Here is an 18,350-nt window from a genome sequence, read left to right on the forward strand (position 1 = left end):
TGTGATTCATATGACTGAGGTACACAAATAATCTTTACTTAGAAAGCCTATTTAACAATGAGATAAGGAGAGTACTTATTCCTCCTCACTGGAGGACAGTCCACCACCAAGTCTGTACCATGTAATTTCTGTCCTCCTTTCTCATACTGGATTTGGGTTTTTAGAGAGATGCCATACTTGCCTCTTCCAGAAGACGTGTAACAGCATCTATGTCATTGTATGTTTTAGTCATCTGGCCCACTCTTTCAGCACATAAAACTGTGAGGGAATAAAAGAAAACATTAATCATGTTGGCAACACTGTTAGGCAAAAATATCCTTTAAAGAACTGTGGTTTGCATTTCACCTTTACACCAACCTTAGGTTAGGTATATCAGAAGATAATCATCATCTCAAAATAATAAGAATCAAAGCTCCCAGTTCAAATGAGTGTTCAAAAGTGTTTCACTTTTGTAATAAATAGTTCCATTTGTCAGTGGCAGAACAAACCACTAAAGTGTTAAAACTTCCTCCTCTGTGGAAGAACTTACTGAATTCATTAAAAAAAAAATAAGGGAAAAGTGAAAGCATTCTTAGCCATGTAATTAAGACTCTACCCTGTCACCTAGACATCCTATGACATGCAGTGGAGTTATTCCATGAATAAGCAACTCAAATACTGCCAGGAACACTAATGAAGGTAAAGGTATTATGTCATATGTTGATAACAGCTGGGTTCTGTGGTAGGAGACAGCAAAGTAATTACAAGATGCACACAATAATAAGAAATGATTCCTATACCACCCAGACCACATCATAGTGACCACAGTATCACTCTGGATAAGAAGATGAATCACTCTGGTGGAACCAGGAGGTATTGAAAACAAACCAGGAAGTACACAAAAGTTTAGTCTACCACCACATCTGATCCTTTAAGAATAGAATAGAACAGAATTAACGAGGGAGAGGGAGAGGGAGAGGGAGAGGGAGAGGGAGAGGGAGAGGGAGAGGGAGAGGGAGAGGGAGAGGGAGAGGGAGAGGGAGAGGGAGAGGGAGAGGGAGAGGGAGAGGGAGAGGGAGAGGGAGAGGGAGAGGGAGAGGGAGAGGGAGAGGGAGAGGGAGAGGGAGAGGGAGAGGGAGAGGGAGAGGGAGAGGGAGAGGGAGAGGGAGAGGGAGAGGGAGAGGGAGAGGGAGAGGGAGAGGGAGAGGGAGAGGGAGAGGGAGAGGGAGAGGGAGAGGGAGAGGGAGAGGGAGAGGGAGAGGGAGAGGGAGGGAAAGACCTTTGAGATCATCGAGTCCAACCTATCACCCAACACCATCTAATCAACTAAACCATGGCACCAAGCACCCCATCCAGTCCCTTCCCAAACACCTCCAGTGATGGTGACTCCACCACTACAATGCCTTAGCTAGAAGTCTGCACAGTTTCTAGAAATCCACCAATAACCACGAGCAGCAATAGCTCTTTCAGCTCCACCTGCATATTCTCCTTGTTTTCAGCTACACCTATTCCTGTTCATGAACTGCTAATGAAGTTCCATTGATCAGATGGAACCCCGGGTTATCAGGCTGCTGCAGTACAAATTGTCCTTTGGGGATTTACCCTTAACAATGTCAGTTAAAGCTCAGGCTGATGGATTAACTGATGTTGCCCTAACACCCATTAAAGCAGAGGGAGATGGGCAGATAGAGAGATAGATAAAGGCCTAATAAGACTTCAGTGACAAAGAGTAACATTACCAGGGGACAGTTTGTCACTGCAAGGAACCAACACTACCCAATTTATAAATACACAACCTACCTCCACAGGTATTCTCATTTCTCCAAACCTGTTTCTGAGGCTCAAGTCCTGAAAACATTCACAATATTCAGTGCCATCAGTAGTGCCAGGGAACTCTAAAGGATGCCACTCTAAAGATAATTACACTCAAATAATGAAGTCTGAAAGTGGCAACGCTAAAAACTTTACATTTCCAAGCAGTGATTTGACAACCATGACATAGAACAGAACAGGCCAGGTTGGAAGAGACCTTCAAGATCATCGTGTCTAACCCATCAACCAACACCACCTAATCAACTAAACCATGCAACCAAGCACCCTATCAAATCTCCTCCTAAACACCTCCAGTGATGGTGACTCCACCACCTCCCTGGGCAGCCCATTCCAATGGGAAATCATTCTCTCTGCATAAAACTTCCTCCTAACCTCCAGCCTAAACCTCCCATGGTGCAGCCTGAGACTGTGTCCTCTTGTTCTGGTACTGGTAGCCTGGGAGAAGAGACCAACCTCTGCCTGTCTACAACCCCCCTTCAGGTAGTTGTAGAGAGCAATAAGGTCACCCCTGAGTCTCCTCCTCTCCAGGCTAAGCAACCCCAGCTCCCTCAGTCTCTCCTCATAGGGCTTGTGTTCCAAACCCCTCCCCAACTTTGTTGCTCTTCTCTGGACTCGTTCCAGCAAGTCAACCTCCTTCCTAAGCTGAGGGGCCCAGAACTGGACACAGGACTCGAGGTGTGGCCTAACCAGTGCAGTGTACAGGGGCAGAATGACCTCCCTGCCCCTGCTCAAACAGCAGCATAAGGAATAACTCTGCCACTACACAATGCAGTGTAGCTGCAAACTACAAGCTGTAGCAGTGAAAGCCAGCATTCCACAGCAAAAAAATAATAATAATGTGAAGTAACCTGCAGAGAACATCAACTATAACAAACAAAGGGGTTAAAGGGGAGCTTTCCATAAAACCTCCACATAAAGACAGATGATGTCACATCCAGGAGGCTATGCACAGAAAACAAACCAGTAACCTTCCCCTGTCCCAACCTTTTCTTTTGTGTTTTTGTATATTAAGTTCCTATGTCATGCCATAAACCATCTCTCAGAAACTCTGATGCCAGCAGGTTGTTGTTCAAAACAACTGTGCATTAAATAGTTCCCTTGGTTATAACATTTCCTCACTACTATCAATTAATGCTTGAGAGGAGGGCTACCAGGCTGATGGAGGGACTGGAGCACTACCCTGTGAGGAGAGACTGAGTGCCCAGGGGCTGCTTGTCTGGAGAAGAGAAGACAGAGAGGGTTTAATAAACATTTATATATATCTGAGGGCTGTGGGTCAAGAGGGAGGGGACAGGCTCTGCTCACTCGCACCCTGAGATAGGACAAGGGGCAATGGATAGAAACTACAGCACAGGAGGTTCCACCTCAACATGAGGAGGAACTTCTTCACTGTGAGGGTCACAGAACACTGGAGCAGGCTGCTCAGCGAGGCTGCAGAGTCTCCTTCTCTGGAGACTTTCAAGACCCATCTGGATGCATTCCTGTGCAACCTGTGCTAGATTCTATGGCCCTGCTCCAGCAGGGGGGCTGGGCTCAATGATCTCTGGAGGTCCCTTCCAACCCCCAACATCCTGTGATCCTGTGAGATGGTCATTAGCAAGCCGCCAAGGCTCAGGCTGTGTTAAAGCAGCACACCAGGTCAGGTCCTTTTAACTCCGTACCAAGCACTAAACCTCCTCACTGATTACAACTACCTAGTTCAAGTGACTGTATAACATTCCTAAGGTCCAAGGTGATACAAGGGTGGCGCTCCCAGACACAATAATGGCACTCAGCTGGGGAAGGGCTGATAAAAGGTTGATCCATGTGGCTGCTCACCTGGCTGCTCCTTCAGAACTTGCCGATTAATCTGTAACACAGCAGGGCAATGCATGGCCTGATCACAACAGCCTGATTACAACCACAGCAGCGCTGACCTGGTCACCAACCGGATCTGAGGAAGAAGTTCTTCAGTAGAAGGGTGGTGAGACTCTGGAATAGGCTGCCCAGGGAGGCTATGGGTGCCTCCTGCCTGGGGGTGTTGAAGGCCAGGTTGGATGAGGCCTTGAGCAGCTGAGTGGTGTCCCTGCCCATGGTGGGGAGGTTGGAGTGGATGAGCTCTGAGGTCCCTTCCAACCTGAGCCAATCTATGAAACTTCTGTTGGCCAACTGTTTAAACAGAAGGCTTCATACACTGTTTTGCCAATATGGAAGGATTTTAAAGCCTCATATGTCTTCAATGTCCAAGTGAAAGAAACTGCCTCTAATAAAATGGCTCCTCCAGTCAACTACCACCACACACAACACAGCAGCAGCACAGAGCTATGACCTTAAAAGGAAGATTTTTCTTTTGTGAAGGAGTGTAAACTTTCAAAGAGGGACTACCTTCCATCTCTCAGAAGGCTTGTGAGAAAGTGAAGGTGAAAAGTAAGGAGAGAGAAAGCAATTCAAATGCAGCATTATAGAACTCTCAAAGCAGTGTCCAAGTATGTGGTTAGTCAGTCTCCACAGACTACAGGATACATTTGGCCAGTTACTAGTGCAGTGACTTTTATTTCCTCAGCATTGAAGACTAATCTCCCAGTGAAAAACACATACTATTCTCAAAATGACTTTGCAGCTCTGATCAGTGAGGCATGGAGAGACAAACACACAAGCTCCACATCTCCAGTGGATTCTGCATAGTAGGTTCCTAGCCTGCTGGAGTTTCTGACGAGTACAAGAGCCTGGTACCACTACTGTAAAGATAAAACAAGAGCAAATGAAGGGCAATGCTCTGTAATACAAAACCTACAGTGCCAATTTACTGACCTCTTTTTGTTCACTTGCAAATGGCTTTGTTTGAGGGTGATGGGAAGCAGGGTGTCTAAAGTGCATAGATGCAAACAAATATTCAAATCAAATATGCTTTGCACCTCTCAGCTTATGCATAAGGCTAATATGCAAGAAAGAAGGAACAATAATTAAGTCTACAGAACGTAGAGGGGCCACAGAAGTCCAGAAATAAGAGTTAAAAAAATGTGTTCTGGTAACTGATTTGAAACTAATACTGCAGAAACAAAACACAGAGAAAGCTTTCCTCACATTATATTCATGACAGGATTAAATACATGCTACCAGGAACTGCATGTCTGCAGATATCTGCAGTTCCAAGTATTTGGGTTCTTTTAAGAGCCAAACAGACAAATGGATAAATATTGCACAGATCAAGTTTTTCCTCTGCCTCAAAGTACCCAGCGTCATCCTCACACCCTCTTAAAGCTTACAAATTTACACTACCCAGATTTCTGCTTATTTTTCATCATCTATTTAATGAAGCACCTGACTGGAAGCTTCTTTCAGGCTCTGAGCTCCACATTGCCTAAAGCACTGACTCCCAACCTGAAGATGCCCAGGAAGAAGGGGGGAAAGTGTGTTCCCTCCTGGACTGCTCCCCAAAAGTCACATAGCCACTCAGCATGCTGCTTAGAGGAAAAGTCTGATTCCAGGAACAGGAAACAGCCATAGATGGGAAGCAGAAGAAGAACCCCACTACTGAGTGCTACTTCAATGAGCCACCACTCACCAAGCAGGGGATTCAGGTAGAAGAAAACACACACACACACACCCAACACCACCACAGAAAACAACAGTCACAGCTGTCCTCAGCCCCTGCTCCTTGTTTCCCTCCTCTCACCCACCCTTATAATCAGGAATGAGCTAAAGAACAAAAAGAGAATGGTCATGGCTGAAAACCCAACTCCTATGGCTGCTCTTCCCATCTATTTTCAGCTACTGGGAAACAGACAGGGGTAAGATGCCATGGTAAAGTTTCCTTTTGGAGGCAAATAATACTGACCTGCATAATTATAGGGACTAAGAGGGAAGACCCTTGTGCATGGGCATTTCCCTACTACCAACGTTGATTTCCTCAGAAACTACAGCAGGATAAGGGAATGCTGTTCATGGATGACTGATCCACCTTATTGGCAAGGTGGCAGCAGAGGGCATTGCTTTGTTTCCTGAGAGTTTCCTATCCAAAGCCTATGGCAAGGTCTACAGAATTCTTGCTATGTCAGGAGAAGCCGTGCCTCACAAAGAATGTCCACCTCCCCCTTGCTTAGAGCTCTCCCAGGCTGTGAGATACAAAGGCAAAGTCACATCCTAGAAGTTGCATGTTCAGATGTACAGAGTACACTAATACTGGCTGACCAGCTGTGCTCCTCACTGCCAGCTACCACTTGGCAAACATCAGCAACTGGAAGTCCTGGGAGACTGGGACTTCTCAGCTCATGTTGGTTTAATTTCTGAAAGGCTATTTTTGCACTTGAGGGATAAAGCACTTAATAAAAATCACAGTTTCATTCTAGAGCCTCTCATAGTTATGCTCTGGCACTGGTTACTGAAGTACTACAGTGACTTGAGCCAAGCACATGAGGCATTCCAAAACTGGGCCACATTATGGATATTGCCTTTCAAATAAAGTCAGCAAAATTATACCCAAAATATGTCACCAGCTTTGTTACTGGAAGATCAGTAACAGAAAGCAGAAAGATTTGACACCTTTACAGCTCAACATGGTAGCTTCTCCTCCACTAAAGTGTTTAGGAGTGTTTGGCAGCCCTGGCTAAACTGGGGCAGAGGCTTCAGGTCTGCTGTTGCCTGTCAAGTCTGAGACAACCCTAAGAGAATGTATTCATCTGAAGAGCTTAAACATTCTAAGAGTCTTTTGCCACTGGAGCTTGAACAATGTACTTCCAAGGCACTCTAACAGTAGTTCCTCCAGCCTCCCCCACTGCTCCCCAAGCCCAGCAGCAAGCCAGATCCCCACCATGGCAGACAGGGAGCTCCGTGGGTGGATGTGACCTTGATTGGAGGAATAAAGTGCAGTTACAGCATGTCAGCTGCTTCCTCAGTCTCACATCACACTGTGGGTGGGCTTCTTGGAGGAGTCTGGCAGGAGGGAATGCTGAGAGCGATGCACTCTCAGTCAGCAAGGGCACTTCAGCACAGTGAAAAATAACTACTGGGCGTTCAGCACACAATGCCAATCTGTATTTTTTCTTTAGTTGTTAAGTTTTCCCCACAATGTTACAGCCTAGCTGGCTGTGATTTCCAAGGTGTAGCTTGCAAATTAATCCTTTAATATAAAGGTGCAGTTACTGATTCTTCTACAGGAAGAGATTTTATCTTGCCATTTCTCTCATACAGTATTGAAATAGCTCAGTGAACTCAACATTAGAACCTCACACTCAACCCTCTGTTACTACTTCATCTCAGGATTGGGGGGGGGAACCAAACCAAACAAAAACAAAACAACTTTGCTGATACTTCTTTCCTAAAGAAAGAAATACCTGAACACTCAGGTAGGCAGCCATTTCAGTGCAGTTCCTCTAAGGGCAGGAACTGCATCCAGTTTCCTTGTGATGTATGAAGAAGCAAGCTCAGGGAATTTCAGCAAGAACACCACACACTTGTTCCTTCTATCAGCATAAACACAGCCACAGAGTGAAACTGAAGAAATCAGGAAAAGCACCTGCAGAGAACTCATCCTGTACACATGAAGATTAATGCATTTACTGGCACAGCTCAGCAGAGCTCTTCTGTTGAAAGCAGAACTGTCTTTCGCAGGCGTTATCATTCCTACCCCACTGAATTATTGTCTTGCCATTCCCCTCCATCTATTTCTTGTCAAGAAATGTCTGTAATACAGCCCTTGAACTAACATAAATGGGCACATGACTTAAATCAGGATCTGGACTGTAAGCCTTTCAAAACTCTTGAAGTTAAAAGCCTCTATTACAAGCCAAGTCTTTAAACATGGGATCCCCTCCTAGCCCAGCTCTTTGGGAGGGATTTGCTCTCCCAAAGCTTTTAAGAATTACCAGTCTCCATTTTCTCTGCTTTCATGTTTTAACATTCCTGTGCCCTGGACAGCTTGCATTCTGTCTTTGTAAGATATGAAGAACATATTTTACCTTTTCTGAAAGGTATTCACCTGAGTAATTTATTAGTATTAGATCCAGATGTACTGGCTACATAATAATAAAAAATACATAAAAGGCAGAAGATTTAATGCACAAACATCACTCAAATCACCTATTTGTTGCCATGTGCTATTACAACAGAAGTTTAAAATGAAAAGATGAGAAGTACCTTCTTGCCAGATCTCCAGGCTCTCCCTGATGAACCTGAGGTCCCTCTTGTTTTCATTCTCATAGTCATAACTGAAGCTTTCTTCTTCGTTTACTGCCATTGCCCAAGTTATCCCAGACAGACACAAAACGATGCCTTAGTCTCACAGGAGAAGGGAAGTTGTATTTAAGGGGAGAGCAAAGCAGGGTCTCCACAGAGCAGGATACCATCTTTCCTCACTCACATGCTCAGCTGGGGAACTCCTGAGCAACTGAGAATTTGTCCTCATCAGACCAGCGTTGTGTTGTACAGATGGGGTGGAGGAGGGAAGAGACCATCTGTCTAATAATTACTAGAAGATTTATGCTACTTCTTATACCAGCTCTGAGGGTAACCAGCTTTTGCTCAACAGCTCCATCAGCATATTTCATACTCCAAAGGCTCAAAAGCCCCCTCCCCACAACCCCTCATATCAACAACATTCTCTCTCCCATGCCCCTGCTCCTGCAAGTGAAGTGGTAGCTTCCCACAAGTGTCTCCGCCACCGCTGGTGGCAGTCCAACCCAGCCTCCCACTGTCACACCCAGTGAAGGGTGTGCACCTTCACAGACTGAAATCACCTCTGGCTTGCCCAATGCTGCAAGGAACAGATTTCAGAGGAGCAGTGCCTGGCCTAAGCCTGTCGACATGCACAGGCCAGTCCCACTCAGCAAGGAGAGCCTGGGAGCTGTACAGCACAGTCTGACTGCAGCATCCACCACTGCCTGAACAGCCAGCCTGAGGGGAAGGCAGCTTTCTCATTGCTTTTATATAAGGATGGTGCTTGTTGGAAGCCTGTAACATCAGTTGTCAAATACCATGGTTTCCAGTCATTTTTACTCTTGTCTGCTGTGGGGAATGAAATCCCTCCTGCCCACATATGGGCATTTTCAAGGGTGTATGTATCTCCTCCCTGTTTAACAACATCAACACTCCTCTTGCTCGGATCTCCCTATTTCCCAGAGGCTGTGTTTGCCAAACTTGACTAGGCACACAGGGCAGGTTAACCTTCTTAATGTAGCTTTTTGCTGCTGTGGATATTTCATGTTTGTCAAGTTGCCTCCCTTACTTTCAATGGCAAACAAGTGCCCTTTGGCAGGCAAATGCCACATGCCAGCAGAGCATAACAGTCCCATAGGAACCATTTCTCCAGTGCTGTGGAAGTAGGGGATGGGCAGGATGACATTTCAATAACAATGTAAAAGGGATTACTTTGGGTTTCTGATTCCTTCAAGCTTTTCTGTGTCTATATTTCCCCCCTGCAACACTTAATCAAAACTCTTTTATAAAGAGTTGTTCAGCCTGGAGAAGACTCCAAGAGGGACCTTAGAGCTGCCTCCCAGTACAGGAAGGCTGCAGAGGGACTCTCCATAAGTATGTTTAGAGATAGAACAAGGGGGAATGGTTTGAAGCTGAGGGAGAGCAGGATTAGACTGGAGCTTAGGAAGTTCTTCAGTATAAGGATGGTGACACTCTGGAATAGGCTGCCCAGGGAGGCTGTGGCTGCCTCCTCCATGGGGGTGTTGAAGGCCAAGCTGGATGAGGCCTTGAGCAGTTATGTCTAGTAGAGAGGTGTCCCTGCCCATGGTGGGGAGGTTGGAGGAGATGATCTCTGAGGTCCCTTCCGGCCTGAGCCATTCCATGATCAGACAGTAAGAGTCTCAAGTACCTACTTGCAATCCAGTGATAATTCCCCACATTTTAGTAATAGCTACAGAATAGAAACATAGAGGGTAAAAATGACTAAGCCATCTTAAAAGAATGCAAGAAGCACTTTCTAAAGGCTAAGGACAAAAAGCCCATGCAGACAACCCTATTGGCATAATATGGGTTTAAGTTTGCTACTAAGTGTTCAACTGCAGCTATCCAACTAGTTTGCAAAGGAGAGGCAGGCAGTGGGCAACTGCCAACAGTGCTGCCCAAGACAACAATAAAAGGGGAGCGAATGAATGCTGCCACAAGCGGACTTCTGGACAGACTCGTGTCAAGTCAGGCTGCAAAGATGAACTTTGACTTTCAAAAGCTGAAAGGTACAAGGTGCAAGGCCTCTTTTGATATCAACACATGATAAATGCTGATGCGAACTCAAAATGGGTGGAGAAGGAATGTGTACCCCGCCCTCCCATTATCAACTCCTTTTTAGTGGCATTCTGCATACTGCAGGAGAACTTAATAGACAGGCTTCCAGCACATTCCAGACAATAAGCAGCTGGGGGGAAGCTGAATTGTCTCCAGTTCTGAAAAAGATATCTTCTAATCAAGAAAGATTCAAGAGATTTTTTATTTCCTGTAAACACTTCAGAGACTCACTCAACATTTGGCTTTATGGGTTGCCACTGCAAAGTAAGTCTGCCATATTTGCTGCAATCACTGCTCTGAATTAATGGCTGAAGACACTGAAGTCTTTTCAGGAAGCTTGCTGAGGGAGCTGCAAGGCTGGAAGCCCACAGCTGCACGTCCCTCATGCAACCCAAGGTGCAGACTGTGGTCAGTAGCTCTGCCATCAGGAAACACAAAGCGGGAGCTGGTTTGCAGAGGGTGAGGCTGGACACAATACAAACAAACCCTCATATCCTGACTCACTATTTCCAAGGAACTCAAATGCATTCAAATAATTTTTAACTTTCCCTTATCAATAAAAATATCTAGACAGGTGCACAATTAACCATGGTGATTTTTACCACATTTAACCAGTAACAATGCCGCGTTCAGAACAAAGATTCTCTGCGAGCAAACAACTTCCAAACCCAGCAGCTGAAACAGAAGCACCTGGGTTTAAAATACATTGATGAAGAAATGTGGGTGTTTGGGGATGGGACTTTTCAGGGCAGGGGTATAAACTGGTCACTGAACATGCACTTTTTATAAAGATGTAAGAGTCAAGCAAAGTTAGCTGCTTCACATTAGAATAGAATAAACCTTTATTAGAATAAACCAAACCAGGTTGGAAGAGACCTTCAAGATCATCGCGTCCAACCCATCAACCAATCCAACCCACCCAAACAGCTAACCCATGCAACCAAGCACCCCATCAAGTCTCCTCCTGAAAACCTCCAGTGACGGCGACTCCACCACCTCCCTGGGCAGCCCATTCTAATGGGCAATCACTCTCTCTGTACAGAACTTCTTCCTAACATCCAACCTGAACCTCCCCTGGCACAGCCTGAGACTGTGTCCTCTTGTTCTGGTACTGGCTGCCTGGGAGAAGAGACCATCATCTGCCTGTCTACAACCTCCCTTCAGGTAGTTGTAGAGAGTGATAAGGTCACCCCTGAGTCTCCTCTTCTCCAGGCTGAGCAACCCCAGCTCCCTCAGTCTTTCCTCATAGGGCTTGGGTTCCAAACCCCTCACCAACTTTGTTGCCCTTCTCTGGACTCGTTCCAGCAAGTCAACATCCTTCCTAAACTGAGGAGCCCAGAACTGGACACAGGACTCGAGGTGTGGCCTAACCAGTGCAGTGTACAGGGGCAGGATGACCTCCCTGCTCCTGCTGGCCACACTGTTCCTGATGCAGGCCAGATGCCATTGGCCCTCTTGGCTGCCTGGGCACACTGCAGGCTCATGTTCAGCCTACCATCAACCAGTCCCTCTCCACCTGGCCGCTCTCCAGCCACTCTGACCCCAGCCTGTAGCACTGCATGGGGTTGTTGTGGCCAATGTGCAGAACCTGGCACTTGGATGTGTTAAATCTCATGCCGTTGGATTCTGCCCATCTGTCCAGCCTGTCGAGGTCTCTCTGCAGAGCCTCTCTACCCTCCAGCAGATCAACTCTTGCCCCCAGCTTGGTGTCGTCAGCAAATTTACTGGTTTGTGACAGGATGTGCATGTTTCCCACTCTTTCAAAATCCTACCTAAATCATCTTCTGTCAATCAAGCAGAGGTCTTTTAATTACTTTTGGAAAAGGGAATATGGGATGAAGTGGGAAAACTCTTCTCTGGATATTCAGCAGTTGAGCAGAACACTGAGGAAAAATGCTGAACTAGGAGCACAAAGTCAGCATGCAAGAAGCAGCTTAGATCTGACCAGATTAGGAAAAAAAAGAGAGAGTCAACGGAGAAATAAAGCAGAAAGAGAAAAAATATGGAAAAAGCAAAAGCACTAGGAAAATGTTATCAATGACTACATGAATACAAGCAAGGTTCAGCCCTATTTATTCAGTAATCAGAAAAAGGAATAGGAGAAAAAGGAATAGGAGCAAAAGGAAAACCTGAATGAGATTTCTAGCTGCATACCTACAGAGGGAGGGCTGCTTCAAAGAGTGCATGCCACAGGCAATGCTTAGAGGCTCACAGCACAGACAGCAACCACTCAAAACCCAGAGTAACACCAGGGCTACTCTGTCCACAGGGATGGAGACAAAAGGGATTAATGTTTGAGGGAGACAATGACTCATCACAAATGCACAACCATCAGCCAAGCTCCTACTGTAAGGGAGGAGTCATCAAAGAAAACACATTTTAAGTAAAAGGGTTGACTGTGCCACCCACAGAACTGGCAGATGTGAGCTTACACAGCTCACAGCTTGGGACAGCCAAGAACTCTAGAAGAGCTGCAATAGGGAATATGAAACATTAGACCTTTAAAGGTCTCTTTCAAACCAAAACATTCTAGGATTCTACCTTAAAGGACTGGAAAAAAAAATAGAGGGGAAAAAAAATTAAAAACAGAAGAAAAAGAACCAGGACAGAGCCTCACATCTGTAAAGGGACACTCATGTAAGATAGGCAGGACAGGTTTTCATGCTTTAAGTGGTTGAGAAATGAAGGAGAATAAGCATTAACATTGATAATTACTGTTCAGCTAAAAAGAAAGTTGGTGAGCTTGCTGACAAACATCCCAGTGGGGTGGGAAAGAGAACAGAGGAGAGAAGCTTCAAGCAGCAACTGCAAACAGAAGAAGCAATGAAAACATTTCAATGTGAAGAAGAAAATCCAGGTAGAGCTTGACATTTACAGAGAAGAGTATAAGGGATGCCAGAATGATGAGGAGAGTGAGTTGCTCAGGCAAACAAAAAAAAAAAAGGGGGGGTTAGAGGCTTTGGCAGGCTGTGACCAGCAGGGTAACATTGGAAAATGAGAGGATTCTCCCCACAGGAACTCATGGCCAGAAAAAGGAGGGGGAAACAGCCAACTGCACAAGTGCAACGTCATCTGGAACTGTAGGCAATGAACCCCCAGGCATGAGCAGGGAGTTTTTTAGCTAGATATAAGCAAGTAATGGAAGAAATCACCACAAAGGTCATTGGACCCAAAGTCAACCTGGATTTCTCCAGAAAGCGCTGCTCACTGTGAGGATGTAAACTGCTGGCCGCCCACAAAAGGGGCCGGGGGACAAAGCTATCCATACACAGTTCTGTGGGTATCTGCTTAGCTGTGTGTTCAGCTGCTTGGCAGTTTGTGAGAGGGTTTGCACTATTTTTTTCACACAAGTTTTGTTGTGTGCATTTTTTAAAAGAAACTACTTGGTTTTCCTCTAAAAAACCACCCAGGTGAACCTAGACCTTTAGACTGTTGTCTTTCATGATAAAGGTACACAAAAATATACCCCACCTAGAATACTGTGTACAGTTCGGGTGTCCCCAGCATAAGAATGACACAGAGCTATTGGAGCAAGTCCAGAGGAAGGCTGTGAAGATGGTCCAAGGGCTGACAACACCTCTGCTAAGAGGACAGGCTGTGGGAGCTGGGGTTGTTCAGCCTGGAGAAGACTCCAGAGGGACCACAGAGCTGCCTTCCAATAGCTAAAGGAATCCTACGGGAAGGCTGCAAAGGGAATTTTCATGAGGGTGTCTTACAGACAAGATAAAGACAGGAATGGTTTGAAGCTGAGGGAGAGCAGGATTAGACTGGGGCTTAGGAAGAAGTTCTTCAGTAGGAGGGTGGCAAGACTCTAGAATAGGTTGCCCCAGGAAGTTGTGGATGCCTTCTCCATGGGGGTGTTGAAGGCCAGGTTGGATGAGGCCTTGAGCAACTGTGTCTAGTAGAGAGGCGTCCCTGCCCATGGTGGGGAGGTTGGAGGAGGTGATCTCTGCGGTCCCTTCCAACCTGAACCATTCTATGGCTGGAAATATTTCACCTCTTCCTTTTTTACCACTGGCTCCATCAGTCTCATGTCTGCTATGACAAAGCCATGTTCCTGCTCAAGTGCACACCCAGCTCTCTCCCCATTCCACCTACACAATGCATTTTGTTAATGCCAAGCAAGGTGACAACTGTGACTTATTACAAAATACTACAGCTGAAAAATGTATCTAAAAAAGCACAATGTATTTATGGAAGTTTAAATCTGCTGTAATGTTAGTTGACACCGGCGGTTCAAAGACAGTCTGACATTTTATTGCCTCATTTCATCCAATCCTACTGAAAATAAACTCTGTAGAGGGCCTTGCATAAAGAGATTAATTAATTATTCCAGCACTACCAAGATTTTGTGAAGATCTTTTGAGCGTTTGTTCATTTGCTTTGCAAGGGATTAAAAAGAAACCCCAAAACATTATTGCCACCAAATGCAAGTTGAAGACACCATTACTATTCTGGTCCATAAATTCACTAAATCTGAAGTAACAGGCTGGGGCAGAGGGGGTTGAGAGTAGCTCTGAAGAAAGAAACTTAGGGGTGACTGGTGAGAAGCTCACCATGAGCTGGCAGTGCCTCATGCAGCACAGAAGGCAAATTGTGCGCTGAGCTGCATCCAGAGGAGTGTGGCCAGCAGGGCAAGAGAGGGGATTCTGCCCCTTGACTCTGCTGTGAGGACAGGCTGAGGGAGCTGGGGGTGTTTAGCCTAGAGAAGAGAAGATTTCAGGGAGACTTTAGAGCTGCCTTCCAATACTTGAAGGGGATCCTACAGGAAGGCTGCAAAGGGACTTTTCATAAGGGTGTCTAGAGACAGGACAAGGGGGAATGGTTTGAAGGTGAGGGAGAGCAGGGTTAGTTAGCCTGGAGCTCAGGAAGAAGTTCTTCCTAAGAACTTCCTCAGAAGGAGGGTGGTGAGACTCTGGAACAGGCTGCCCAGGGAGGTTGTGGCTGCCTCCTCCCTGGGGGTGTTCAAGGCCAGGTTGGATGAGGCCTTGCGCAGCTGAGTCTAGTTGAGAGGTGTCCCTGCCCATGCTGGGGAGAGGAGTAGATGAGCTCCAAGGTCCCTCCCAACCTAAGCCATTCTATGATAAGTGACTCTCGCTGTTAAGTAATAGCATTAACATCTTACATTCCACTGTGATTTTAGAGGGTTTTTTTCCCCTCTGATGAAGAGCAACCCATATGTTGCTAAAATAATTGTAAAAAAAAAAAAACAGGAAGTCACATCTATAAAATGAAATCCACATCCCAGTGGCTCTGACAGAGAGTGTCTGAACAATTTCATCATAAGACATATTCTGTAGCATAGCATCTTGCGAGGTTCTCTAACAGAGAACATACTCCCAAGTGTCCTGCAAGGTTAGTTTTACCAAAAAAGGGTGAAGTGGGTGGGATTCACAGTTGAATGCATGCATGTATCTGAGCCTCAGGGACTCCATATAGAGCTCTCTGCTTCATCTTGCCCTAAAATAGATATTCAAAACAGGTCAGCTGAGCTGCAACTACCTATCGCTCTCAACTGAACATAAAAAGCATCTCAGGCAAATGGCTCTGGGACTGCAAATATGAGGCAGACAAATCAGCCATCAATCAAGAGCCAGGCATCTCCTACCACATGCCATCTGCTCCAGGGTCTTGCAAAAGGCCCATTTTTTACTATAAAGATGCCTTCCCCCCCCATTAAAATACCTTTCTCCATCGACAGAAAATGCCATTGCTATTTTAAGCCGGCATTGAAGGCCAACAACTATTCTCCCAAATCCCTCTCTCATACCCTTCAAATGGGGGAAAAAGCAAAAAGCAAACTAAACCCCATTAGGTTCCATAAAACCCTGACACTAACACTAACCCATGAGGCTGAGACAACTGACAGCACCACCCTCCCATCATACAAAAAGCAATGGTTTTATTTAGAAACTAAACAATACTTTTAAAAAGCATTATGCCTTACCTGCTGGAGAGATTCTTCCCTATTAGAGATCAAGTCCTGCTTTCTCCTAGGGGAAAACTTCCCAAAGACTCCAAGCAGTCAGCCAGTTCACATGTTGGCTGATGCTCTGTAGATCTCAGCTCATGGAAAATGGACTGGGGCTCAGCAAGCCCAGACAGAATCAGACCAACCACCTCAGTGCTCCCAAGGCCCTGATCCCATAAGGTATTTAAATGCTTGCCCAACACCTGTTGTTTATTCCCTCACTGTGGAACTCCCATAGTTTCTCCAGCGTGGCACACACCTTAACACCAAACTGACAGGCAGAGCAGCTCTTGGCTCAGACATTCAGGCATGCCACACTTTGCATGACCAGACAGACAAAGGACCAATAAAAAAGCACAATAAAAAGAAGACTAACTGCATTTAACCTGGAGGGGAAAAATCAGCCACAGCTTTTCATGACGGTACAACTGCTCTTCAGCTTCTAAAACCAGGCCAGCTCGGCCTGTTACATCACACAGGCTAATCGGATGCTACAGCATTTACTAGGGTTAAATCTAGAGGATAAAGGTTACATAATGGATCCAATCCAACTTCAAGTGGCCAGGACTTCCAAATAAACATGCACCTTTACTTTTTGAACACCTGGACAGCAACAGCCGGTTGGACACGGGAGAAGTTCAACGTCCTTCTGAACTTACATTGGGTTCCAAAAGCTGCTGCAGAGAAATAAATGCAGCCCCATGCCACGGCCACAAAAGAACATCTACAATCTGTCACACATCTTTATTCTTCATATCCCCTCTGCTGCTGTTAGCAAAGCACTGCAAAATAGCATTGTGTACTGCATATATACAACATCCCCTGGGCCTACATTCCTCACTCCTTCCCGTTCCTTGCTTCACTGGGATCTTCAGCTTGCTTCATTTAAGACAAGCCCTCCAAGCAGTATAAAATCCACAGACAGCTACTGCTTTCCCAAAGGCTGCTTTTTCTTTTAGAGGTTACCACTGAGTGCCACCAATGAGGAATCTTGATTTTTCCATTCTGTGCAGAGTATAGTTTCAGCCATTCCTACCCATGCCTTCCATTAGAAGACTGATGAAAAAATTCAGTACTAATGGAGAAATAATCACCCAAGCAAACATGAAAAATCAAGGCTAAAGGCCCAGAAGATTGTGCTCACCAGTTTGCAATTTTTTTCAGTTGAAAAAGTTAACCTGCTCACTTTTAACAAGCTAGTTTTAAATGTCCTTCACAGACACCTAACTAACCAGCGAGGAAACCTATCCTGTCTAAACAGACACATATCACAGCATCTGGGTGCTGCAGAAAAATCAGACTTAAAACTCAAACTAACACAAATCCTTACAGTAAGTCTATTCAAATTCAGCTTCCTTATTATACACAGTTGGCATTTCAAGGCTTTCTTCCCCTACCCAAAGCCTGCTCATATCACACATATGCCCCTCTGCCACTCCCTTTGCAAAAGAGAAAGCCAAGCAGCAGGCTCCTCTAGCATGCTCAGAAGAGATGCTGAGGCGCAACAGAGATGCAGATGTCTCTGCCACGCCAGGCTGCTGCCTTTCCCAAGCTATTTCACTTCTAAACCCCATCGAATAGCAACGCTCCAGTCGTACGAGCTCCAAATCCTGCAACAAGAGGTTAGAAAGAAGTATTTACCATCTGTGCATTCTTCATAATACCAGTCCAGTTCATAATAATCTGCTTCAATGAATTTCTGCATAGTCAGTATCCTTCAGCAACATCGACGAGCTTTCAGTTCGCCGCTAAGGTCAAGTGAAATGCAGCCATGCCTGCCTGCCTCTGCCACATACCACAGCAAAGGGCAGCTCACAGCAAGCTGGAAAGGAGCTGCACATCTTCAGAGAGGCTGCAACTGAAATAAAAGGAGGATGTATGTGGAAAAATAAAAAAAAAAAAAAGACTATTTAAATTAAAAAATAATAATAATAATAATAAAGGCAGAAGGCTGCAGCACACAGCAGCAGATGCCCGGGCGGCTCCTCTCCTGAAGCAGCTCTGCCCAGGAGCCTTGGCTGGGTGTCACAGAACCATCCTATGGCAAGGCTGATGCGCTGACGTGGGGGACACACACCACCGCCTGGCTGGCTGTTCCCAGCTCGCTCCTTCCCTCCCTGCTCTCCTCAGCTCTTTCAGGCTAGCGTGTTGCCATGGTGACGAGCTGGCTCCAAAAGCGATGCAGAGATGAAGAAAATGCCTTTTGCTGCTTCTGCCTTCACAGGCTGAAGTACTCCTCCATGGTGGAAACAAAAACCCCTGCTCAGGAGGAGCTAACTGCTCACGGGACAGCAGCACCATGCCATCAGAATTCCCTGGGGACATGCAGGGCATCAATAATGAAAATCCAGTCCAT

At 45.8% G+C, this 18,350-nt stretch overlaps 1 protein-coding gene across 12 annotated transcripts in view; it reads right to left on the reverse strand.

The window, feature by feature from the left end:
* Positions 1 to 18,350, reverse strand: part of TRAK1 (trafficking kinesin protein 1) — a 129,038-nt gene that overhangs the window by 37,492 nt on the left and 73,196 nt on the right. For 7 of the 12 annotated variants that reach the window (XM_068152793.1, XM_068152789.1, XM_068152791.1 and 4 more), the window contains exon 4: positions 182 to 258. In XM_068152793.1, the coding sequence (XP_068008894.1) occupies positions 182 to 232 (51 nt within the window). In that variant the 5' untranslated portion in view covers positions 233 to 258. Of the gene's footprint in view, positions 1 to 181; positions 259 to 7,926; positions 8,169 to 15,970; positions 16,150 to 17,635; positions 18,049 to 18,350 lie in introns of those variants that run through there. The other 5 variants (XM_068152794.1, XM_068152796.1, XM_068152795.1 and 2 more) reach the window with 5 other exon arrangements.

The sequence above is a fragment of the Melanerpes formicivorus genome, unplaced genomic scaffold (assembly GCF_026170545.1).
Source record: "Melanerpes formicivorus ecotype bairdi unplaced genomic scaffold, bMelFor1.0.p_v2 SCAF_24, whole genome shotgun sequence".
Classification (NCBI taxonomy): domain Eukaryota; kingdom Metazoa; phylum Chordata; class Aves; order Piciformes; family Picidae; genus Melanerpes; species Melanerpes formicivorus.